The following is a 25889-nucleotide window of genomic DNA, read 5'->3' on the forward strand; positions in this document are numbered from 1 at the left end:
TTTAAAATTCTTATGTAAATAGTTTTTACATTGTGAAATAACATGGATTTCCAGCACCGGGCTGGTGGTAAGACTGGGTCTGGTGGTGTTGCCTCTTTTTCCGAGGCTAATCGCGATAGAAGGGAAAGGTTGAGACAGCTGGCTTTGGAAACAATTGACTTAAACAAGGTACGTTAACTTAAGTTTCTTGTGTTTAAAAATGTATGCTATTATTAAATGGCTTTATATATATATTGCATTAACCACTGTAGTAATTGTTTTTAAACTAAATGTTGGATTTAAAGAGGTGGACTCTGTTTTGCAATTGGCGACTGCCAGGAATTTGTAAGCATCCGAGTTGGTCCCTAACACGATGGCAATAAAGCTACAATGTAACAGTGAACAAGCCTGTGTCATAGATACGCGCTTTAGGCATACAAACCAAGGGTAGTTTTACAAATATGATTGTTCAGGGTGGTATGCTTTTTGAACAATTTTTCAGTCTTTTTGAGAATTTATTAATTGTTTGTATGTTGTTGCTATCCATGCACACTTACTTCACAAATTTATTGGGCAATTTACTTGTTCAAGTATATTTGAGGTGATTAAAAAGAAATATTAGTCTTTTATTAAAGGAATACTAGGTTTGCCTAATGTTTTTACTCTTTTTTTATAGGATCCTTATTTTATGAAAAATCATCTTGGATCATATGAGTGTAAGTTATGTTTGACTCTGCACAATAATGAGGTAAGAAAATTTATTGTTACACCAAGTAAATATATACATATAACATATGAGCTATTTAATCTATCAGTAAACTGACTTGTGATGCTTGAGATTAGGTTTTACAATCAACAACTGAAATGAACAATGGTTTTTCTACACCCTAGAACAGTGGTTCCCACCCACAGTTCTGCAGGACCCTGGGGAGCCTTTTTTAATGCTCAAAGGGTGACACAATATATTTTTGATTTTTCAAGTTGCTATTTTTTGCGCCATTTATTAGCTTTTTGATCACATTGTTTGTGTGTGATTCGGGTGCAATATATAATGGAATTTTTTGTATGGGAATAATAATAAAACTAAAAAGAGGAAAAATTTCTTGTAGTTAAAGAAAAAATGTGGGTGGCATACTGGCATTATTAAACATGCCTTCGAATATTTAGTAAACTAGGTGTGTTAAACATGTGGCCAAACATGCAACCAAGAACCTCTTTCATGCATTTTTAACACTATTGCCATGCGCAAATCAAACCTAATTAAATATTATAAATTTGGCCGGTTTTTCGGATTAAAATTGAGAATATAGGTCACAAACTCTTAAACAATTTATCTTAACAAAGTGTGTCAAGCATAGTAGCGCCTCCACCTGCATACTGAAATCGCCCTTGCAAACACACATGCAGCCCATCAGGCTGGCAGAATCTTGCAAGCATTTTTTACCCAGATTCTTGTTTTTTTCAGTCACATCCTAAAAGTTAAATGCTGTGCTTACAGCGCGTACCACGTTTGGATGTTGCCTAACAAATGGATTTGCTGTTTTGCAACACTATTTTCATGTTTGAGAAATTGTTTGCCGAACTTAGAGTCACGCAGTAAAGTGCAACATGCCATAGTATGCATAATACCTCTTGGCTAAATAGATATGCTTCAGAGACACAACCATAGCTAAAAGATTGTACTTTTTTTGCGTTTACGTAATTAAAACAGCCAAAAATTTAGTTTAAGCCTTGGATGGAACAGCATGATATAGTTACTAGTAATCCTCGCTATGCCCATGCAAATGTCATACCTGTCTATTTAACAGGAATGGCGACTATCATGATAGCTTTTTTAACTGGGGCGGCATTATGAACACACCTCGCTAAGTTAAGCGAGCTCGCTAACGACGCACGAGCTCGCTAAGTCGACTTTTGGTATTACGAATTGACTTTTCGTTAAACAAATCTCGCTAAACTCCTCGCTAACTAACGAGTGGCTCAGACCACTCGGTAACGCCTAATTTGTGTTCTGAAAACCTAACTGCTGTTAATTAAAGTAATTTTTTTTTAATCAATAAACGTTTTATGCCGACACTAATGGATGTCATAACAAAGATTCATAATTAAATTTTAAATTTATTACCAAAATGGCGTGATATATGGATTTAGGCGATCTCCTACCTACACAACATGGAGTTTGGGGTGCTTACGTTGCCAAGAGCATTCTCAGTGAAAACTTGGGGTGATTTGTGAGGTAAATTTCAGCAATTAATATCCATGCATGTATATTTTGCATCAAAATAGTATTTTTGTATGAATAACTGTTACACTTGGGGTATTATAATACCATGGTGTACCAGTGGTCCAGGATTTGCCATGATTAATTCATAATACATTAAACAAAAGCGTCAAACGTGAAGATAAACTTTATAAAACTTATGTTATTTTAGGAACAAATAGTTTTGTGTTAAATCATCCTAAGAAACCCTTAGGCCAGAAGTGCCATCAGAAATACAAACACAATTCACTATTGTAATAAAATATGCTGTTGGGTGTAAGCTTATAAAGTATTTTTGAGTCACAAATACATGGTGTGTAAGTGAATATAAAACTAGAAAATAATATACTTTTAATTAAAAGAAAAAGTTAGACAAAACCATGATTTTAGCAAGCACAAAAATTTCACACAGCAAAATATTCAGGCAAGACAATTGTAAATTGTGTTATCGAATATAAATGGTTAAATTGCAGCACAATCCATTTCTTTTTATACAAAGAAATTTGCTTTTATCAAAGTTCACAGCTGACATTGTATGATAGCTATTTTAAGGAACTTAAACAAAACAATATTTGTGCACTGCACACCAACTATTCCATTGTCTTGCTCTTTGAAAGTAAGATGATTTAGGACTAATTTGTGTTTTTTCACCTTGAATTGATCTACACAATGTTGTTGGTTCTTCTCATGCTGATGTCCTGCTACAAGACTTATCGGTGCCTTCAGTGGTTCATGAATGTCAAAATTAGACTGTTTTTTTTTCAGTGTCTCCTAAGTTTTATTATTTTTTCGGTTAAGTAGCAACACATGGTTTTTCAACACTTTTAAGTAAATATGAATGTCTTTCTTCTTTTGAAGTGAATATGAACTTTACACAGGGCCTGTAAATTCATTTCCATGCACAATTTACTGGTGAAAGTCAGAAGAGTGCAACACAAGCAGCATGTTGTAACTACAGTTTTAAAATGCCAGTGTTAGTGCTGTAATTGTTGCATCCCGGGGAATTATTATCAAAATGTTTACAGAAGCTAGCTAACTAAATATAAATACGAATGAATAAAAAGTTTTAAAATAATTATTTTACATTTTTAGACGTATATAATAAACGTTGGGCACTGGTCTAGAATCCTACTACAATTATAAAATAGGGTGTGTGAGTTAGCGTTTGGGTGTGTCAAGCTTATTACATCCATATTATTTAATAACAATACTTGACCCTAACCCAAACGCTAACTTGCACCCCTAACCAAATATTATGCGTTGTGGTAGGATTATAGACTAGCGCAAAACGTTGTTTCCCAAAACCTTTTTCTATAATCTACAGGACTAATTAGGAAATAAATTCATGCGGTTCACCTTGAAAATTGTTTCATAATAAATTTAACATTTAAAAGCAGCTTACGGTTTCCAAAACAAAGCGCCAAACTACGTTTCTGCGGCAATTTTGCTGAGTCAGTCGTCCTTTTTCTTGTGTTTTGACGCATTCTCTCGCGTGCGTCTCGTTATAGCGAGGTGTTGGCGAGGACCGTTCGTAATACCAAATGCGTTTGCGAGTTTCTCGCTCGCTCATCCCTCGCTAAAACGAGCTCGTTAACTTAGCGAGCGAGGAACTGTTCATAATGCCGCCCCTGAATAAAGACATACTTGCCAAATCAAGTAAAACTGCAAATACACAACAGTTATATCGAAATTTAGAACTTTTAAACTAATAAACAATCTATATGCCAAACACTGGCGTTTCCCTGCTAAACAACGTACTTCGTACTTTTTCAGAATGGCACAAAAATATTATTTCCTACCAATTTTAGTGCATAATGTTCCTACATATTCAGCATTTTAGAATATATTGGATTGAATATTTGTAGAACAAGCACACGTTTTTTTTGGAAAATTCGATCTGAAAAAAAAATTAATAAAAAAATTGTTTGTTTTTTTGGACTAATTTCTTAGGTTTTCTGTCTGATTCTTAGGCCTGCATAGTCGCCAAGGTAGCCAGTTTTCTGCCATAGTGCCTTTGGATATATATTTTTTTAATGTGTGTTGTTTTAATTCTGTCCATGGTAACATTATGGCAAAGCACTAAGCAAAGTTACTAGTAACTGCACTGCGTCCTCTTTTTTTTACATGTGTGCTGCAAGCCCAAAAAATATTGGGAAGCACTGTCCTAGAATACCATAATCAATCCAATTAATTTCTATATTTTAACACAAAACAATTTTTCATTTTCATCAGGGTAGTTACCTTGCTCATACACAAGGAAAAAAGCACCAGTCCAACTTGGCCAAGCGAGCAGCTAGAGATGCTAAAGAAACTCCAGTGCAACCTGCCCCAGCTAAACCTGTTATTGAAGTGAAAAAGTTTGTCAAAATTGGCAGACCTGGATATAAAGGTACCTTTGATAAGGTTTCAAAATATGGTTTGTCATAACAGAAACGGAAACATTACTGGTGTTTTATAAAAGGAGTAACCTACTTTATGTTGTTTTTGTATATAAAGAGCAAGAACCTTATTAAGTACAGACTTTTTACAAAATCGTAGTGTTGACTCACTAGGTGTAGCCAACTTATGTTTGATTGCGATTGCTATCGTCCGAAATACGTTTTAGAGACTCGCGATCGACTGGTTTAGTAAAATAATCACAAGAACACTTATTACACATTTTGAGCGTTAATTGCTTTTCAAGCCAGCAATCGAGGTTAATTTTTACATCAATGAAAGCTTTAGTGGGCTTGTCCAGACAACAAACGGTCATTTTAATGTCCCGCTTGTGTGCGACAGCTACTGTAATGACTTAACACATATTCAACACGATCGACCCCTGCGATCAATGTGTTGGCTACCCCTGGCATATACCTAAAAATGACCAAAGTTTCCATATATTTAGACTGCACAAGTTGTTAAAGTGTTGAAATGTTTTAATTATTTAAGATGTAAATAATAGTAGTCAATATTTGTTTGGCTGCATTGTATGTGTTTTAAAAGTTAATATTTTAAAGTTTTAGTAGTACCAGGTCACACCTGCTTGTCCAGTGAATATAGACTGGTTTTACTTATAGAACAAAAGGTGAAAAGTAACTCCTCAATAAAATATTTTGTTTTTCAAGTTACAAAGCAAAGAGTTCCCGATTCTGGCCAACAAAGCCTGCTTTTTCAAGTTGATTATCCCGAAATAGTAGAAACGATTCAACCAAGGCATAGATTCATGTCTGCTTATGAACAGCATATTGAACCACCTGACAGAAATTGGCAATATCTATTGTTTGCAGCTGAACCCTACGAAACCATTTCCTTTAAGGTAATTTGTGTTCCATGAGCCAATTTTCCAGCCATATATGATCCAAGAACTGTCATATATTTTGGCAAATGACTATGAGTTTATTAGCTAAAGAAAATGCAATTAAATTATTGTGTATCAGTTAATAAATGAACAAGCATATATAGCATCTTTCAGCTAACCGCTTAATCATATTTTTTTTATCTAGGTGCCAAGCAGAGAAATTGATAAAGGTGATGGAAAATTTTGGACACATTGGAACAAAGACACAAAGCAGGTTAAATTTGTAGATATAAGCTTTAAGTTGTGTGTTTCATGCATATCCAACGGGCATAATTACCAATGTCAGATAATGTCGAATTTAAATCAATGTTTAATGCCAAGTTTCGGTATCGTTACTCAGCGAATTTCAGCTGTGATTTGCCATCCAACATTTCCACCTTGAAAGGTGAAATATCAAAATAATATGGTAAAAACTGGAAAGACTAAACTTTGCAACGTCAAAGCAAATTTTGTCCTAACAACTTCCCTAAACCTTTTAACTGAATCTACTTTGCTTATTTAGGCTAGTACAATTGACGTCATTTGGTTTCTGATCGGGTCACAATACTATGTATCAGATATCGCTATTAGAATAAATGCCAAGTTTTAAACATTCCTATTATATACATAATAATGTACATTGTACAGTCTTTTATGTAAAATAATTTAGTTTGTACGCTGTTAACATTGTCTAACACAGGGGTCGGCAACCTTTTAAGCTAAGGGAGCCATAATAGTCAAAAAATCTTGGTTGTGTTTACATGAGAGCCATATAATACTTTTTAACATCTAGTTATAGGTTGGCAAAAACTAGTGAATTGAGCATGGGCATTTATTTTGTTCTCATTTAAAGGACAGAAGAACATAAAATGCAACAAAAAATAATTAGCCAAGTTTGCACAACTTCGATTACGGAGTTCCGTTAAAAGAATATAACCTTTTGGATATAAAGAGATTCGCGCTAAGCGCCGAAAATTTGCTACTATGTATAATAAAAAAGGAAATATAAAGTTAGGAAAACGGTCGTGGCCGCTTGCATTTTTTTTCAGGTCATGCTGTGGAATGATAGCTTAAATTTATCTGCAAGCAAGTTTCGTTTCTTTCATCAAAAGTCATCAAAAAGAGCCATATATGGCTTGCGAGCCATAATTTCCCGACCCCTGGTCTAACATATATGTAAAGTTGAAAAAGTTTCCGATCACTAGGCAATCTATTTACGGTATAACTTCCTTCGTCCCCAGTTTTTTCTACAATTTCACTACAAGATGGAATCCCGACCACCACCGATGAATATTATACCAGAAGATCAGATACAGCAACAACAGCAGCAGCAACAACAACAACAACAGCAACAACAGATGGAAGAGGATGACGTCCCTCTACCTCCAGGCACTCTTCCACCCCCACCTCCCATGAACAATCCAGATGACTTTGACAACAACGGACCCCCAGGGATGTTCAACGAACAAATGTTTCCTCCCCAGCATGGTGGCCCCCCTCCCTTTAACAATTTCAGAGGTGGTCCCCCGCCTCACATGGGCAGGCCCCATATGGGGCCTCCGCCTATGATGGGAGGACCCCAACACATGGGAGGTCGTGATGATTATATGGAACAGGGTCGGCCAAGGGGTGCTCCCCCACCCCCACCTATGGCCCCGCCCCCAGATTCGGATGATCCAGAAAACTAAGGCTAAACCATTTTAAGAACACAACTGCCACCAAAATCATAGAAAACTGTTCTGTAAATGATCGTGTTTTATTCTAACCGTGTAAATAACCTAAAATACCGCCTTCATATCTTTGTTAAGTTTTAAACTTTTATTTTATTAAAACAGTACAACGTTACGAAAATGACAGACTTTCATAAGATAACACAAAAATATTTTGACAACAAGAATTGAATTTATTTTTTCGAAAATAAATGTACCCAATGAGTAAATCTTTAACTTCTGTAAAGTTGTTAAGCGAATTTTATTTGCCAGCTTATCCGCAACTAAAGGCTGCGACTACGAGTGAGTTAAGTAAAAGGTTGTTTTACCGTTACTGTGTTGCAGGCTACATTTACATAAGCATACGGTATTGGTGTTTTGCCTATTGCTAAAAAAGTTTTCTACTTGAGGAGCACAGGATTTGGGCATGTTGTTTGCCGTATTTAGTCCACCAATAGGAGGCACTATAGCATTTTTGTCATATATTAGAGTGCTTTTCAACATTTATGCCTAAATTAATTGCGCCGTCACTAACGTGTATGCTTATTAAACTGTTAATACTCATTTTTCATTAATTCCTGATTTTCACATTTAAGGTTTTAGTCGGCTTCGATTCGTGTTTTAGGTTTCAGTATAGAAAAGAGTTGATCATAAGAAATTCATCATAACTGTTTGACAAAAAAAATAAAATCTATATACATTCTGGTATTATAAATTAGGATGTCCAACGTATCGGATTTGAGCTGATGTACTATGTTCTCTAGTATCAGCACTTTTCTCATACTTGGATGGTATCGGTGCCGATTTGTTAATTTGCTGAAATAGACCTATTGGTCCTGTCTACGCCATACTTTTTTCCAATCGGGGCAAGTCATACGTGCTATCGGATACCTCTAGTTCTAGATTTAAGTTGTACCGGAAGTAGGTAAGTTTAAAGTAGAATATTGTACCCTTAGATGCGAATCCAATTTTGCCGTTTATAACGAGGCGATAGAGCTACTGTGCTTACTTTAAATGTAGTCAATTAGTCAAAAAAGAAGAGTCAGCGTTTTAGCGGGCGACCAATTACTTTTTAATAACCTTCGCCTAATCATTAAGTTAAGTGCCAATCAAATGTTATTGCGCGAGCGGGGAACGTGTAATGCCAGGTGCAGAAAGACATTTCACCATTTCTTTAAGTTGCTAAAGTAACATCGTATCGAAAATCGTGCTAGCCTCGTACAAAATGCACTACAGGTTTACTCAAGGTAAACTTTAGGCCAATTTTCAGCGAGGTTACGCACAGCGCAATTGTTAAGTAATAGTCAAGCATTGCTGGTAGTAGTAACTTGGTATTATTTGTGGCATACTATTTAACTATCACGTTTGTAATAATGTAAAACTAAAACACAACAATACCTTACAAAACGAACTGATTTTGTGAGAGTTTATTGTGATGCATTTTACTTATGATTTATATGTGTGTGTTTTTGTAGTTTTGTACAAATATTTAAACAACTGCTTTAGATGTCAGTTATTTGCAATGTTAATCATTTGGTATTTCATTTTTCGAAAACTATATAGGCCTACTATGAATATGTTAAAAATTTTGTAAATAATTGCTGTTTTGTCACTAAAGGGTAGCCTATATATATTATAAATATTCCATCAAAAACTAGAGGGTAGATATAATTATTAAAAATATGCTAGGATTCGATATTCTGGATTCGTTATTCTAGATTCGCAATCTATCAGTGTACTGTAGAACAGTGTTTCTTAAACAGGTGAATGGTTCACCCCAGGGTGAATACATTTTTTACAGGAGTGAATGAGGGTGAACCGTCAGAAATGGATGATAGCTTGCGAAACAACATAAGTCATATTGTGCTGTTATATATAGACGAGATAGTTTTATCATATCATTAGACTAGGGTGAATGAAATCTGGAGATAGATGCTAGGGGTGAACAAAACTAAAAAAGTTTAAGAAGCACTGCTGTAGAACACCTTGGAATTCTACTTTGAACGTCCCTAGCCGAAAGCCAAATAAATAAAAACGTTTTAAAAATTGTAATCACGTCAATCTATTGCACTTTACCACGTGGCATTTCTAAGGAATCTTTCGAGATTTTTGCTCTAATGCTTTATCAAGAAACACTTGATAACCACCGCGAACCAACCACGAAATCAACACCAACAGGAACTTGCGAAAAGCTACAAGAGAAGTAGCTATTTAGCTTTGCGAATTGGACGACACAGACATGCTTGCTCTTTGTTTCCTCTTCGACCGGAACGACTTAAACAACGATTTTGACCGTCCCTTGCTCACTGACTGTGATTGTTTCGTAGTTGTACCGTTATTTGGAGAGGTTGGCTCGAGTCTGTGTGACGTAGGAGGATCGATTCGCTCCTTAGGGTGGAGAAAGGATGACAGGGAAGAAAATATCATGGTTTCGAAGGGACGGTGAGCCTGTTTGCGTGATCTAAATAAAAAATAGTTATAGACAATCTCATAAAACGGCTCGGGGGTGTTTCAAGCGTAACCATCTTGACTATACAGAAATTCAATAAATTAACACTGGGTTGCATAATATGGGTTGTGTTTATTGAACAAGCCGTTTATTCAGGAGACGATCATAATAAACGTAGAAATCATCGACTACCGTTTTATTTGAACTCACCTATCTATGCACGCTATTTTCCAGTTTAAAATAGTTAGCCATTCCTCCTTTTCTTTTTCGCTGATTGTGTACATGTAATAAGTTCGATCAGGCATCTTGATTCTGCATAAAGAACTGTTTTAAAAGGGATAGGAACTTTCGTAATGACCGCACTACTAGAACCAAGGTTGCCTGTAAAATGTTGCATACAGTATTTCGACTTCATAGACCTACTCGACTGAACTCATGTGTCATACGTTGTTTAATCACATAGGCGAGGCTAAATGATGACGAATATTTTTGTTCAACAAAGGTTGGGTTACTTGATATTAGTTATAAAACCTTGTGTAGCTTATGTCGCCTAACTGGGTTTGACAGCCAACCGTTTTCACTTTTGAAAAAAAAAGAAAACCGACCGTAAAGGTAAATTTGACACAAACAACGGTACACATGTTAGTTGTGAATCAAATTATTTTTTGTTAATTGTTTCAGTCACTATTCAAGGGATTCCTAAACTTTATAACACGGACCCGTAAAAATAGTTTTGGTTCACAAGACCAGCGTCGGCATGACTCTTTTCGTAAATTACGCAATAAAAAAAGTAAAGGCTTCAGAAATCTGCTGTTTTCAGTTGTACAGTAGTACAAATATAAAACTGAGATTAAGTCTAAATACAAAAATTACCAAAGACGTTTTTTTTTAAAATAATCTCTTTACTGCTGAATTTATGCAAAATATTTTAATTAGGTCTTTATGGACCCCTCCCCCCCCCCCCAAAGGGTTCCATGAACTCTAGTTTAAGAACCCCTGTACTAAGGCTTCTTCAGTTCAACACTGGACACACTTCATTAAATCGCTTCGCCACACATAATATGCAAATTAGAAAACCCACCCGAACGCATGAGGTCTTCCAGCGTGACTTGCATCTGCATCGAGTGACTTGTACGAAGTAAGGTCTAACGTTCCAAGAGGGCGTTGATCAGTCGGTTCGTGGTAGTACTTCATTTCATAGCCGCTTAAAGTAAACCAGCGAATGTTCCAGGTCTTTACTGAACCGCCTTGTTTAGTCATGAAACCCTGTTTCGATAAAACCTACAAAACAATACTCGAAAAGTTGAGATCGCTTTAAGATAGATCCAACTGTGTGTTCGAATAGTTTAAAGTTCCTTGTACACATATATATCTGTATATCTAAGCGCTACGAAAACATTACGAAATTTAATAACGTGAATGACTGAATGTATATCTCACGCCGGATTTCTCCCAGCTGTCAAACAAGTTGTCGACGTCACGTATAATTTGCATAGTGATGGCTCGACGTTCCGATTCATTTACTGAGGCCGTCACTTCCTCCATCATCTGTGACGTTTAAAACACATTAGTGGATTGCATATTAACTTTCTATGTGTCCACAATAGTAAAGTTTTGCGTATGTCTAGTATAGATGTACCAAACTAAATAATTTATCAATTTGTCGGGGACACAAAACTGAATCTTATTCATTATATCGACAGGTTATTATTTTTTTGTTTATATTATTCTACTCGATGAATGGCGTATCTACTGAAAAATGGTATATCACTTTATTTTTCAAAGCAAACGTATAACCAATTTTCTGAACTATACGTGTATTTTCTACCACATGATTGCTGTTTTATGAGAGTTCATTATGCTTTTATGTAATTAACTAGTCTACTGAACTGACCGTTTGTCTAGGACAGGAATGGCGAACCACTGACCGGCGGGTGACAAAGTGACCCACCACCTATTTTTATTGACCCACTTGTCTGTTTAGAGTCTAGACCAGTGTTTCCCAACCTTTTTGACACTAGTGCCCCCTTGGGCTCAGTATTATTTCATATCGCCCCCTCATCTTGCTTTACAGTAAAGTTTTATATTGATCGTTGTCTAACATCATATTGTCTGCACTTTTGTTTCGATAAGCTGTCCGTAATATTTTAGGTTGTCTAACATACATTCACTGTAAGAATTTATAGATACATTATTTCACCAGGTTATGTCATTTCCAGGAAATATTCAACTTTCTGCACCAATACTTATCAAGGGTCGGCAACCTTTTTTGTCACGGGAACCATTCAAACTCAAAAAGGTCTCTGTGGGCCGCACAAAATGTTAACTAAGAATTCCGTTATTGTAATGTTAGAACAACTGTGAATCAGGCGGACCTCGAATTTTTTCATTTATGCTACTAATGAAAAGTGTTATAAAACTAGTTTGAGGAAACGGGGTAACCTTAGTGTTTATAGATAGTGTAATTTAATGTTTGTTAAGCTCTTTAAGTCCTGGCGCACCTGGCGAGCGAAGCGAGCGCAATATTTTTGGGGTATAAAAACATTTATTTTATTTCGTGCTAGTATTCACTACATTGCCGAAAAAAATCAAAAAATGTGAAAAAATATATGTCTAATACTTTTGAATACGTTTTCCTTTTGTCCGCAACCGTAAAAAAGCGCCAATCTATTCCAAAGACAGCATTAAAACGTAAACAAACTGAACGTAGAAAGATCATTGGCGCGAAGCGCGAAAATTTTTTGCCCGTACTCAGTTAAAATAGTCAAAAAGTATTTAAAATGGACTCGTGTCTATAGTTGTCAAAGAGGTGGCGGGCGTGAAGATCGCGCAGTATTTGATGTAGGCATAATCATGTGTTTTTTATAATCGAGTCTAATGTCGCATTTCAACATCCATCGAGCACTTTGTGCACCCATCATTGCTAAGTAAGATGTTTGTTTTTCTGAATGTGTGTTTTCCGGACCGTTTTAAGGAAATATGTCAGCCCAAACACGTGAAAACTTAAATTTTCGCATATTTGCGCATAAGTTCACTCTTGAAGAACGGGTGTTTATAAGTTAGGTTGTTTTATGACGTCACGATATGACACAACTTATGACGTCATCCCTTTAATTTGAGAGATTTTGCGGCCCATCGAAATTTTTAAAGTGGCAATGCGGCCCATTCTGCTAAAAGGTTGGACATCCCTGCTCTAGAACTACGGAAATGTTATCAGTTCTTTTCAGGAAAGAAGAAATGTGGGTCGTGCAAAAGTGATTAAGGGATGACAAGTATAGGCCTACATTAACTGCACTTTAACAAATGCGTGCAGAAAAGTAAACAGCTAAATCATTTGTTTATCGCTGTAAAACGTAAATGGTGTCGGTACAGTAAAGGAAATTAAGAGCTCGTAGAATAAAAATTCTGAAAACTCTGTTTGAACCATGGTAAAAAGCGTTCTGCTGAAATTCTATAATCCCATACAAAATGCTGCATTCGTGGAAATCCGAATTTGGAAATCGTTCAAAAACCTTGAATTACCAACCCAGATAATAACACTTAAACGACGCAACAGCAAAGTTTCGCATAAAATTAGCATATAACAAATATATGACCGACCCACTTGCATTTTTTAAAGGATTACCGGCGTGTTTGTGACCCGTGCGATGAAAAGGTTTGTCATTCCTGGTCTAGGAGTTGTTTAGTAGCCTATTACCAACCTCCATTGCGTTGATGACTGGTTTGTAGTCGCTGTGACTTTCGGAGGTAAACTTCTTTAGTTCTCTTAGTAACAGGGGATACTTGCATAGGCGCTGGACCGGTGATATAATAAATCCCTCTAAGTGAAGAAATTTTCTCGTCTTACTTGCAACACTATCTTTCCATTCCTGAACAAACAACGAAAATATAATTCTCATAAGGCAAAAATTTAAACAGAAAAGCAAAAGTCCCATAAAGGATATATGTAAATTTAATTCGTGATCTATGCATCTTCCGAAATATTCAATTGTTTGGTCTGAACGATACTAACGATCGATATCTTAAATTCTAAAGTTGAGTTAACTTAAAATTTTTCATGTTAAAAGGTTATCCATTTCTGCCATGAATTTCTATTGTATTGTTAATACATTAAGCTGTATTTTGTATTTAGAAAAGTAGGTATCATTTATAAGGTATTTTGAAAATGAATCTGAAAATAATATATTGTATATTGTCTTTGATTTGGTCTTAAATAATTATGTTTTTAGCCATAATGCGGGGACGCCTTTCGCAGTATCTATAAAAACGTCAGCAAATTTGCTACCTGGATAAGTTGCAGCACCACTGGGTCTTCTTGAAGTTGATAGCTGATTTTTTGTGCATTCTTGAAATTCGCGCAAAACTGGCCGTACACCTTGAACTCATCTTTCTGAACAATGTTAGAAACACCGAACTTTTACAATGGGAACAGTAAACAACCCTACTAATTTTTATCGTCGTACAAAATTGTAAAATTGTAAATTCTAAAACACATAAGCACTAAACATTTTATGGCCTGTGATTACTGTTTTTTTTTAAAGCAACATATTGCGAAGCATCTTTAAATAATCAAAAATTAAATAATCAAAAAAAAATTAAGAAACATACGTATTCCAAGAAAATGTTGCCAATGCAGTTTGAGTGGTAGGGATACGGACTCATAACATCCTTCAGCGCGCTAGCAAATCGAACGTGGAGCTTATGAATCTCCCGAATATTGGACAACATCTCGCTGACAGTTGTGTGTGTGACACATGGAATCTGGTCGTCTTTCGCAAGACGTTGTAGGTTGGGAATGATCACCTGAGGTACCAAAACGCAATTTGCAAAGATAAACGATATTCTTAATTTTTACAAAAAAAAGGATTTCGGTTTTGTTCACAACAATTTAAGAAATGTGAGTAAAATGAAAATGCTCAAAAAGAGGCAGTTATAGTTGAATCAGTTAACGATCACAATAAAACTATTTACGTTTTAAGGACAAAGGTTTTATTCCGTCGAGCTAAAAAAGGCCATAGGCGACCAAACAATTGCAATGTCATAGGACAGTTCTTGTCAACCTTTTTCGGAATGGTAGCCTACACCTTTTTTACGTTTACTCAAAACTCATACACCCCAGTTCACGCAATACACCGAATCTGTAGTAATCCTAATCGGAATAAGGATAAGCATGGCTGCAAGTATAAGAAAATCCGAATATCGTTATACAAAATAGAAATATCTATATACAAATACAAAATTTCTTCAATCATTTAATGCGAGCGTTGCTGTTTAATTTCTTTCAGTCAGTTGTGTGAACCGAGGCGGCAGCCTTGTTTCGAGTGCTCCTATATCATAAGCGTATAAACATCCTTAGATTTTATTTTTAGAATTCAATTTGGTTTTAATTTCAACCAGAGCAGAAAATATTTGCCCGCAAAGGTATGTCTTTAAGGGATGCGAACAAGGATGAAAATCGCATTTTCACTGAGATTTCGGTATTTGGGAATATTGAGAAGCGATACCCAAAATTCCACCCGATCTGTTAGAAATTAGTGCAGTTCTAAGCAAAAGGTCTACGACAATAAGGGCATCCAAAGGCAGAAAAGTCTGACTTTTAGACCTTGGGGTCGTGGCAATAAATTGGACATTTAGGTAAACTCCCGGCATAGATAAATTAAAATATTCGCTGAAAATTACAAAAGATAACAAGAAATGTGAAAAAGAATTAATAATACTTGACCTGCGTGAACCCAAACGCTAACCCGAATCCTAACCCAAATATTATGTGCATTAATTTAATTATTTGAACGCTGGGAAAAAGAATAAACGCGGGTGGGCATAAGATAGGGGGGCTTTAGGGGGGGGACCTAAAGCGTTTATGTAATTATTAAATCAACGCATAACATTGGAGTTAGGGTGCTGGTTAGCGTTTTTGGGGGCTTCAGTTGGCTCAAGCACCATTAAACTTAATCTTCTTATGCAGATTTGTGAAGCCAAATTAGTGCATTGTTTAAGACCTTCAAGTCTAAATGTCAGACTTTTTTATCCTTTGGATGCACTAATTGTCGTAGATCATTTTGCTTAGAACCGCACTAATTTCTAACGGATCGGGTGAACATCTAGTATAGTTTTTACACTGTTTAAACTCTACCTTTTAAACCAAATAGGACCGTAGTTTAATACGTTCACTCGTTAAATAGCGCAAGTTACTCTTTCAAATGCGGCCCACTGAACCAAAATATGTTGCCCGCAATGTGCTTTGGTTTTTGACCCGCACAAAAATTCAGTTGCAGGCTTTTAAAATTGCTTCAGGGCATCGTTGCAACCATAGTTTGCTCTAACTAGTGTGTCACAAACGTTTAATTCAGATATCCTTAAGTAACTTTTTTGTGCTGGAAAACATTAAACGAGTACAGCAAAAACTGCAGATGCTTAGTTTAACATCGTTTACGTCGTTTATGCCGAATAGCCACAAAGTCATGTCAAAACAACAGGTTACTACAGGTCAAAGTGGTTGCACTATAATATAAGATGATAGGAACAATACCTCACTATGGTCAATGAGAGGTGGCAAAGTAACGCAACTCCTATCAGATAGCTAGTCTTTGACCTATTGTCATGCGTTATCTGGTACACCCCTGTACACCCCATCAAAGTGGTACATCCTTTAAAAATTATGGTACACCCTGGGGTACACAATCACATATCTTTTGATCCGTTTAATTAACCTAATATATCTATCCCTGGCGCGTAACTGACGTCAATTAAATGCAGCTAAAGAAGCAAAAGTTAGTCATACTCGAAAAAGCAACTTACATCAATGATAAACTGCAGCAGCTTGGTATAGTCCTCCTCGGTTTCAAGTATTTCCTTGAGCACGTAGATCCTTAGCTTCTGTTCGCTGGTAAGAGCATAACCCCTTGCCCCTTCCCGCTCAGATCCGCCCGGGTCAGCTTCGTTTATTTGCATCGCTTTCATTGTTTTGCGCATTGTTCTGTATGAACACACACACAATCAGCTAATCAGCGTTGCGACAAAATATAATGCAGACCATGGACGTTTAAAGAAAAAGAATAAAGAAAAAATTATCGATTTTAGTCTGGCTTTCAAAGGCGCCTTGCTCAAGTGCACGTAATATAAGGCTTTAAAAATGATAATAAACATCGTTAATATTGATCGTGTTGCAGTTTAAACAGGGTTGAAGTCAACTTTAAACTGATATATCAACCAATTGTATTGGTTAATACAATTGACCAGTAAACAATTGAAAATATAAAGCAACAAGAAAACTTCAACTTTGCAACAACGAATTGACGTCGAGATCAAACAGCTCTAACAATTTACAATACTTTTTACAAGGAAAAACTTTCCGGACATACAGCAGTTTAACCAAAGTTTAAAGTGAATGAAATCGACCCAGTCATAAAATGTGCTGATCTCGTAACTCAATGCAAACTGCGTACGTACAACACCCATATATCCAGTTTAAAAAACAGCTGCTTAATGTTAATTAATAAATTTGAAGGACTGCAGTTTTACTACATTTATGGTATCACGTACTACAGTGATATCCACACTATTTATTTGCACAGTATATGCCATTATAAACTGCGACTAGTCTAGAAGTTTTTATGGAACTCAAATATTTTTGTCAACTGGAGATTTGTACGAATCTTTTTATATTCTTTGAGATATCAATGTTTTCCAACCTGATATGTCCAATTATTTTGCGCTTTGAGCGAAGATATCTGAACAATCAAACCCTGAGTAAAAAAATTGTTGCACAAGTTCAAAAGGTAAAAGCAATTTTATTTAAGTCACTTGTGTTAACGCGCTGCATTCTGAAGTAATTTTGTGAATCATAATCATATACCCCTAACAAAATCTTGGATCCGCCCTTGGTGCTGGCAGTTAAGTTTGTTTTTGTCTCGAAAATCGCGAAACATTGTATTTCTTTTGGTCGCTCCAAAAACCATACATAAAATGCAAGTAATTTTCTTTAATTAGGCAGTTAGCTTGGTGATCTTCAACGAGATTTTAGGTATTACCTTTTGAAATTGCAGCACAGAAAAACGAGTCGCATAAACACGCCCTCTGAAATACAAATTTTTAATTTGCTTCTCTTCGCCTTGTTTTTAGTTGAATTATTCAGCTGTATAGTACAACGTGGGTATAATCTATTGACTAACACTAACAAACAAGGTAATGATCAAATGGGTATTGCCCTCTAACCTTGTTTCTGAATTCAATCAAACCAGTTTTCGCTATTCTGTGGTAGGAAGAAAGAAAAATTAATTATACTCGGTAGTACGCAATTTCTTTGAGCTTAATTATCAACTGTTACGTAGTTTAACAAGAGTTTATCAGTATTAGCTTACAATTGTTTCTTAAAGTGCTTTATGATCTTGTTGTGTGTTCCTTGCGCATAATATTTGCCAAAAAAACATTATCAATCATTACATTGTGGGTGACGTAAGACAAAGCTCATCAAAATGCATACATGACAAAAGTTAGCGTGAAAACATGTATTAGACCTCAATAGAGGTACAATCTTAATTGCCAAAATTTTCTGAAAATATACGTCCAGGGCTAGCTGCCTGGTTAGGATTTTTTGCAATCAACTAGAACTCAATTAACTTAGTTAGTTAAATTCGCTGCCCTTTCTCCTGCAAAATTGAATTTATTTATTTTCAAAGCGCTTTTACTTTATGTCACCTATTAGCAGAGGATTCGTCGGGAACGGTTTTCACTGGCTTATTAGTGAGGTCTGCAGCTCTCACTTAAACTTTCAAAAGGGTTCATAAAACTAGACAAGTTAAAAAAAACACTAAAAATCTTAATTGGAAAAAGTGCATCGCTGTAAAACATATATCCAGGGCTCGTTGCTTTGTTAGTAGTATCTTTTTCTGCAATCATTGTTTTATTTTTCAAAAAGGGCCGGTTGTGTATCAATCGTAAAACGCGAATTTGATAAACTTTAACTAACGAATGGCAGCATTAATATTCTTCTCAATGTACTTCGTAAACAAATACAGCAACTGGCATAAATCAACGTGTTTGTTCTAACCTCAAACATTAACCTTAAACGAGACTTCTTAGATTTAGCTAGTCTTCAACTACCCTATATAAAAAGGTACCAACGGGTTCGAACATTCTAATGGGAACAGACTGAATCCCACTTCTGCTCTAGAGATGGTTTATGAATGCTGTCAAAATACTCCCACGTTTGTATTCCGGAAAATGATCTCGTTTCGTTGTACGCCCAAACTAATAGATCCAAACTCTTCCTAAGTATATACCGACACCATTTTTTGTTTGTTTGCTTGTTACTACCAAATAGTCAGGTGCCACAACATGTATTGTAGCCTCTATGCCATTGCAGCTTAAGCAATGCCTTACTGGTCCAAACACCCTGCGGCAGTGTAACCAATACAGTATTAGCAACGATCGTTACGTATGAGCTTATGTGACTTTGCTGGTAGGACACCCTTAATATACGGGTATTATATATGAAAATGCGATAAACTATGCATAAAAGTCAACATCAACAAAGGGCAATCAATATCTTAAAAAATCGTAAAATATCCGTCAATGCAATATTGCAATGTGTAAATCTGTAATATAGGACAGAATACTTAACAACGTGATTTACAGAGAAATGTCTTGATCAAAGGCAGTCTGGCACAGTTTTTACCGACCCAAGTTATAGGTCTATGGTACCACCTCAAATACAGCCATAACCCAATAGCTTTCTATGGGTTTAAACACAAGTAATGCTAATTTTCTACAACAAACACGACTGTTGCTAAATCAATATTTTAAATAATCTCTCGACTGTTGTGCTGTCGATTGCACAGCTAATCGCATATTCCTTTACGTATTAGCGTATTATGTCTCACTGACGTAGCATTGTATATGCTTTACCCTTTCCGGCTGCAATTCGAAACGCAAAAGCTATTTATACAAGGAAGGGAGATCGGATGACGCTTTGTTTGTGATTACTACCCGACTACAAACAAATGTTACAAACATTAGTGGAAAGTGACTCGATGATCAAAGGTGTATTCATTACAACAACTAATATGTTTTATCTTAATATGTCATTCTATTGGAAACTTGATGTGATCTCATTTGTTTTCATACAAACCATATTTTGAGTCTGTTTTTTTATTTATCCAAGACAGTTGTTCCCAGCCTGGGGACCACAGGAATATATTATGAGTCCATAAACTTTGCATTGGGCAAAACTGTTGCTCATTTTTGTGGTTTAGTTCGCAAAAATAACAAACATTAATAGCCGATCTAAAAACTAGGTTTCAATAGAGTATAATAACACTGGACTCATATGAAGATCGCGCCTATACCCAAGGAATCTTTTCTGAAGCTGGTTCTTAGATACGCACAATTCGTGGACTGTATGGTTTGCTATTCGAGGCATTTTTTTATAATAGATTTCCTGTTCAATTCAAACCTTTTTTCGGTTAGTTTTTACTCATAAAAGCTTTGAGAATATTGAAATTACGCATTGAGGCTTTTTGCTGAAATTACGCATTGACGCTTTTGCTGCAGTGCTATACACCAATATTTATGTGAGTAAACTCAAAAGAACGAAAACTCAGTTTACTTAGTGAGATTCGCTGCCGTTAAACAAAATACAATTAATCATTTTCAGTGCGCTAAGAACTTTTTTATGTCACTTTTGGTAAAGGAATTGTTGTTAAAAGTTTTAATTGGCTAACATTTTGGGTCCACAGCTCAAAGCCTTACAAATGTGTATAACAGAGAGTTCTAAAAGCACTGATCTAAGAGCAACCTAAAACGTGACAATATTTTATATTTAATTGACCCAAATAATTTGTGCATTCAGTTAAAATCTATAGTCTGAAAAGAAAAACTCTAACTACGCATTCTAATCGCCACAGCAAAACATTGTTTCGTCGTGTATTGTGCTGCTCTACAACACTACATTTACTAACACACATACATAATTACAATATTCTGCGTACAACCTACTGTGCCGCCAAGCGTGTAGTCATTTGCTAATTACTGGTTTCACCGAACGACCAGTAGATGCGGTACTGCAGCAGCGGGCAAATACAACTCCATGCAAAGCTTTGGAAACAAAGCTCGTGGCATTAACCGATGCACGGGAACTCGGCAACTTTGGCGCACCAAACCTCATAACTCATGGTGAAAATCATTAGGCGCAAAAGAGTAATAATGAGCTGAGATTGTGTGACGGAAACCGGCAACAGTGCGCTGGACGTTGTACCGGTATTAATTTCGCGTTTTTATATTAGTTTCTACGTTTATTCCTATCATAAAATCCGATTGTAATTATAAGGCAGCGCTTTTGTGAAGTGGTATGAGACATACAAAGTGATGCGCGGAAAAATGCTCAATGCTATTTGGGCGGTAAGCTTCATAGCAAAATTAATAGTTGCCGAGTCTTGATCGACGAATCCTAACAAGTCTTGATCGACAAACCTCGGGCCATCCCTAATGCACAGTTCCAAAGTGCGTTATTTTAAAGCCGAAGTAAACGTTTATGACCACTTTCAAGGCCTGAACTCGCATAAACCCATTTGCATTAATCCATTACAGACATATATTATCCACTGGTTATAGCACTTATTCTTTGTAAATGCGTGTTGACTACAAGCCTAATAAATTTGGGCGAGCACTGTCTACTTTGTGTAACAACAAAACACTCATGCGAACCTATGAGCTATATTTCATTGGAAAAACCAGGAGGGATTATCACAGTAAAAAAATATTTTACTATTTATATTTTCTTAATCTAGAATGTAATCCTATTTCTAACATCTAGCCTTTGTTAATCTACTACATGTTTGCTATCCACATGGACTCAAGTTTCGCCACTTTTACCTTTTTGTTAAATAACAAATTCCATTAATGAATTCAGTACTCGTAAAATGAAGTTACACATAGAACACACCTGCTGTTTTAGGTCAACTACACTGTAGGCTACCTAACATTGTTATTTTGAACCTTTTTAAAGCGAAGCAAATAGTGGTTTTGTAATCTATGGCGACGTTTCGTTCTCGCTGAGTACGATTCGCTCAAAGCTGCAAAGTTTACACGCATATGTTATTGTGTGAATTAAGATGGTTCGTGACAACATGACAAATACCGGGAAGACTTACGCTTTGGTTTCCAAGCACAAATGGTGCTTATTAACAGTACAGTAAATATTTCGACTTGTCCTATATACAATTATCACCATTTCACTTCTTAGTTTGATCAATTTTAGTTATTTGACCATATTAATGACGTTACTTAAAATTGGGTCGGATTGCGATACTTTTTGTTTTTGTTTACTGGGTATCTCTATAACGGAGAAATGCCAATTATCGCACATCTCTAATACGTACGGTTGGCCACCTATCTACATTATGCTGGTGTTAATAAAGCAGTTTGTGAAAAGTCATGAGAAAGACCACTGATGAACGACAAGGAAATTATCAAAATCATGATTTCAGATGAAAAATAAGGTTAGATGGCTTTTAGACAGCTTGTTAGCAACTTTTCGGGTAATACTAAATCACCTATTTACAAATTACTTGTTTGCTTTTCCCATTACAAAATTAGATTTAACAGAAACTTTGAGCGGGTATATTAGCGGACATACGAAGAAAGCAATTAATGCAACACAATTATAATTATATTAGATGTTTCCATAAAAAAGTTAATTCCAGTGATGTCATCTAGATGCATATGTGATTGCATTAATCTTTATTGCTTTTTGCACATAGGTACTTATAGGCACAATTATACATACTTCTATATTTGTCAATAAATATAAACCTTGATGGTACTTATTTGTTCTTTCCGTCTAAAAATTGAATTCCGTTTTGTGAAAAACAGTGACGTGAACATGATAGAAAAAATACGAGGTCAATTTTGGAATCGGCGACCCAAAAGTAAATAAAACACAATAAAAAAGTGAAAGTTTGTTGTTGACGTTTTTGGCTATTCGAGACATTCTGTCGCTATCGTTTTGTGGTTATTCGGTGCCTATTTATTGTTGTGTTTGTGTTATAATAATAATCCACGTTAGTAAGGTGAGTTACTGACCTGCCCCGTTTCATTATTCCATGCATCACAGACTTTTTTCGATGAATTCTTGCTTGAGTGTTTTCATTGTCGCTTGCTTGGTTACTTGTACCGCTTGTTCTCGTCGTAGTTCGCGTTCTGAGCGAAACAAAGTTTTAAATTAAAACTATTGGACCTAAAATTAACTTTTTCTGACGAAATGAAAAACAAGAAAAGGCAACAAAGGGAAAATGTGGCTGGGTTGTTTCCCATTGACCAGAAGTGGCAGGAAATTTCTGACAATGTAGATTTCTGAGGTCTATTTGTTTTGCGACGTAAATTTATGACATCATTCTTGATTATTTTGCCTACCGTACGAGGCAAAAAAAAAATTAGGGTCGGCAGTAAAAACTATTTAAGACCCCTGTTTTAGCACCAAAAAACAGCTTTGCTCCAAGGAAAAAAGTATAAGCACAATTTTATTGAACCAGACCCTTATTAGCTAACTTTACACCTTCTACCACTACGTTGGCGCCCACAATTTACCTTGTGGTCGAGGTCGTGTTTCGTCGACTTCCACGTCTGAAAAACCACTTGGAGGGAAGTCTTGCGTTATTGCTTCGGTTGCTATGAGAACTGGACACGGAAGAGCGTCTGCTGGAATTGCCATCGGGGGCTCGCTCTTTATAAAGACCGTAAATAATGTACATAGCTTTCATGTGATTTTTTTTATCATGTAAGATCGTACGTAAGTTGTTTTTAACTGAAACTGAAAAGAATAACGCAGTGTTACTAAATTGTAGTATTTAGTACTTTTAATACGATGTCACCTTAAACTTTGTTTAAAAAATGTGACTCGGCTACTGGCGTTTTTCCGGCAATGTAAAATAATTGCGGCTACAATAAATGCGACATTTTGCTAACTGCATCCCAATTTGTGTCAAAAAATACAATATTTTTTTAAAGTAAAGGCAGTAGAACTCATGCCTGACTTTTTTACCACATTGCTTGTTATGCCATGTAAGTTTGCTGAATCAACCTATGGGATATACTATAAATTAGAAAATATTTTGTTAATACTCAAAAACGCACTAAACGTAGTATTATAGGTGTTATTATAAACAAGCACAGAAATAGCATTAACTTAACATGGAATTTTATGGGTTTCCAGTGTATAGATGTAGTCATCACATAAATTTTCATAGCCTAAAATCATCGCTACTTGTTTATTGTCTGCCAGTTTTGTAGGTCGATATAGATTTCGTGAAATTGTCAAGTTACACAAGGCTCAGCCCGTTGAGGGCTACTTTGTGATAGTAGCAGTTTATTTTCGGGAGAGAGTCATCCAAAATAATCAAGTGTTTTTGCCTTTTGTATGAACCATTTTAATTTATATGTGTGTTTTATTGTGATAAATCAGCATATTTTACATCCTTATTAACCAAATTAGGGACTTTACGGAGTCGGTTTGTTTGCTGGAGTTAAACTTGGGACTCGACTATGTAAGACTATACCCGAGTTCCGAGTCCGACGTGCGCTTACACATTGCACAGTTCTTTGGAAACTGATAAAGACGCAAACTGTCAATTGTAAAAGTCGAATAGCATAATGGATATGTTCCAACCGTGAATTGTGGGCGGATGAAATATATGATACCATGAGTGGATTGCTCAATATCCAACATATTTTAGTTACGTAAATCGGTGAAATACAGGTTGTATAGAATCAGAGCCGGAGTCGGGACATGACAAAATTGCATACTTGGCTGGAGTCGGACTTAAGTTGTTTTTAACAGACTTCGTAGCGCTATATCAAACCAAACTCAGCGGGATTCATTCTTTCGATCCCCAACATTCTGCCTTAATTTAGCTAAAACAAGGCAATTAATGTAATTTAATAACGAAACACTTTATTTGGATACAAATGAAAAGTTTTCCAGCTTTTTACGTAAAAATCTTGTTGCTCCCTGACTTGTTTTTACTACCGTGATGCATGCTACAGTGTGAATCAAAGTTAATCGATTTTTGGGAATTAAAAAACCAGGCGTATAGTTCGTATGAAACTTTTAGGAATAAGCAAATCAAAACAAGATCTAATGTTGATAAACATTATTGTTTTATACAAAACTTGCTATGTTCAACGTTGGAGATGAGATGTAGTCCATACGTATATTTTTTTCGATACCGGTATACGATATTTTGACCGAAAATATCGCGATTACATCCCATACCGAATAGCGTCATTGTCATATGCTGAAAAAATACAAAATTAAACTATTCAAGGAGATTTTATCCAGATTATAAGCGAAAATCCACTTTAGCGTTAGAAAGTCTACTTTATGGTTATATTCAGTCGTCATATTTTTTGATAAATTTACCAAGTAACCATCTCTGCATTGATTGACAAATCACCCAAATTAACTTAGTATCGGACAGGATCCAATACCACCCTAGAATCGAAAGGGTACCGATACCACCGCTTGGCATCCAGTGTTGGCTTAGAACCGATATATTCGGACATGCCTATTTATTGTGTGTTATTCGCCCTAATGGTTTTGCGATTCATTGAAAGTTTTCCGCAAGTAATCCTTTTGTTGTAAAAGTTTGTTCACTCTGCGCTATGAAGTTCTCTTAACGCCTCTTTTCGAGACACTAATGCCAAACTGTGTTAACTCCAAAAGCCTGGAAAGTGAGCATATAGCTCTTGAATTGCTAGTTGAATAAATTTATTTCACTTTACCTGAGACTTGAAGTGAAACAATAGTGTTTGCTCCGTCAATTCGCGCAACTGTTTCAAGATTTGGTGATGATTGTTGAACACCAGTTTCGCTTGTCACTTCAACTTGCGACATAGCAATGCCGTGAGGGCATTCAAATATAAACCGTTAAGAAATGCCTAAATCTTAAATAAAACGTGCTGTTGAACGATATGTTGCTTAGTAATGTATTCTAGTATACCTTTAAAACCATTTTTTTATAGGTAGATATAAAAATATAAAAAATATGTTAAAATGTTATGTTTTGCGTTGTGTTAACAATCCTATAATTTGTATGAAATTGCACGATAGGGTATAATCCTTGCATTGGCTTCAAAGTAGTTTATTAATAAAAATGATCTTTGACTCACGTTATGCACCGG

The 25889-nt window shown here is 35.8% G+C and overlaps 2 protein-coding genes across 4 annotated transcripts; one reads left to right on the forward strand and one right to left on the reverse strand.

The window, feature by feature from the left end:
• LOC146164444 (splicing factor 3A subunit 2-like) lies at positions 1-7748 on the forward strand. The gene is made up of 6 exons (XM_083381910.1): positions 1-168; positions 656-727; positions 4472-4628; positions 5344-5534; positions 5722-5790; positions 6797-7748. The coding sequence occupies exons 1-6, from the start codon at positions 43-45 to the stop codon at positions 7241-7243; spliced, it is 1062 nt and encodes a 353-aa protein (XP_083238036.1). The 5' UTR covers positions 1-42; the 3' UTR covers positions 7244-7748.
• On the reverse strand, positions 7365-25646 carry LOC146164445 (phosphatidylinositol 3,4,5-trisphosphate-dependent Rac exchanger 2 protein-like). 3 transcript variants are annotated; one of them, XM_083381908.1, is made up of 11 exons: positions 25491-25646; positions 23298-23433; positions 22794-22910; positions 16512-16689; positions 14322-14516; positions 13999-14103; positions 13415-13582; positions 11154-11261; positions 10795-10994; positions 9924-10025; positions 7365-9725 (listed from the first exon to the last, which is right to left on the reverse strand). In XM_083381908.1, exons 1-11 carry the CDS (start codon positions 25600-25602, stop codon positions 9476-9478), a joined length of 1671 nt encoding a protein of 556 aa, XP_083238034.1. In that variant the 5' UTR covers positions 25603-25646; the 3' UTR covers positions 7365-9475. The 3 variants fall into 3 exon arrangements, with proteins under 3 accessions (XP_083238034.1, XP_083238033.1, XP_083238035.1); XM_083381907.1 differs by having other exon boundaries at positions 23298-23520; XM_083381909.1 differs by lacking the exons at positions 22794-22910; positions 23298-23433; positions 25491-25646 and adding an exon at positions 17744-18207.
• Positions 25647-25889: the final 243 nt, after the last annotated feature.

Source organism: Ascidiella aspersa, chromosome 2 (genome assembly GCF_963924565.1).
Source record: "Ascidiella aspersa chromosome 2, kaAscAspe10.2, whole genome shotgun sequence".
NCBI classification, from domain to species: domain Eukaryota; kingdom Metazoa; phylum Chordata; class Ascidiacea; order Phlebobranchia; family Ascidiidae; genus Ascidiella; species Ascidiella aspersa.

What these genes read in the sequence shown, in the direction of transcription:
- LOC146164444 (XM_083381910.1), top strand. Translation starts at nt 43, where the DNA reads ATGGATTTCCAGCACCGGGCTGGTGGTAAGACTGGGTCTGGTGGTGTT. An exon ending in TGGCAGACCTGGATATAAAG is followed by an intron (nt 4,629 to 5,343) that starts GTACCTTTGATA and finishes TTGTTTTTCAAG; the next exon opens with TTACAAAGCAAAGAGTTCCC. An exon ending in GGAACAAAGACACAAAGCAG is followed by an intron (nt 5,791 to 6,796) that starts GTTAAATTTGTA and finishes CTTCGTCCCCAG; the next exon opens with TTTTTTCTACAATTTCACTA.
- LOC146164445 (XM_083381907.1), bottom strand. Translation starts at nt 25,602, where the DNA reads ATGTCGCAAGTTGAAGTGACAAGCGAAACTGGTGTTCAACAATCATCA. An exon ending in GGAATAATGAAACGGGGCAG is followed by an intron (nt 16,690 to 22,793) that starts GTCAGTAACTCA and finishes GTGTTCATACAG; the next exon opens with AACAATGCGCAAAACAATGA. An exon ending in ACAGCTGGGAGAAATCCGGC is followed by an intron (nt 10,995 to 11,153) that starts GTGAGATATACA and finishes ATTGTTTTGTAG; the next exon opens with GTTTTATCGAAACAGGGTTT.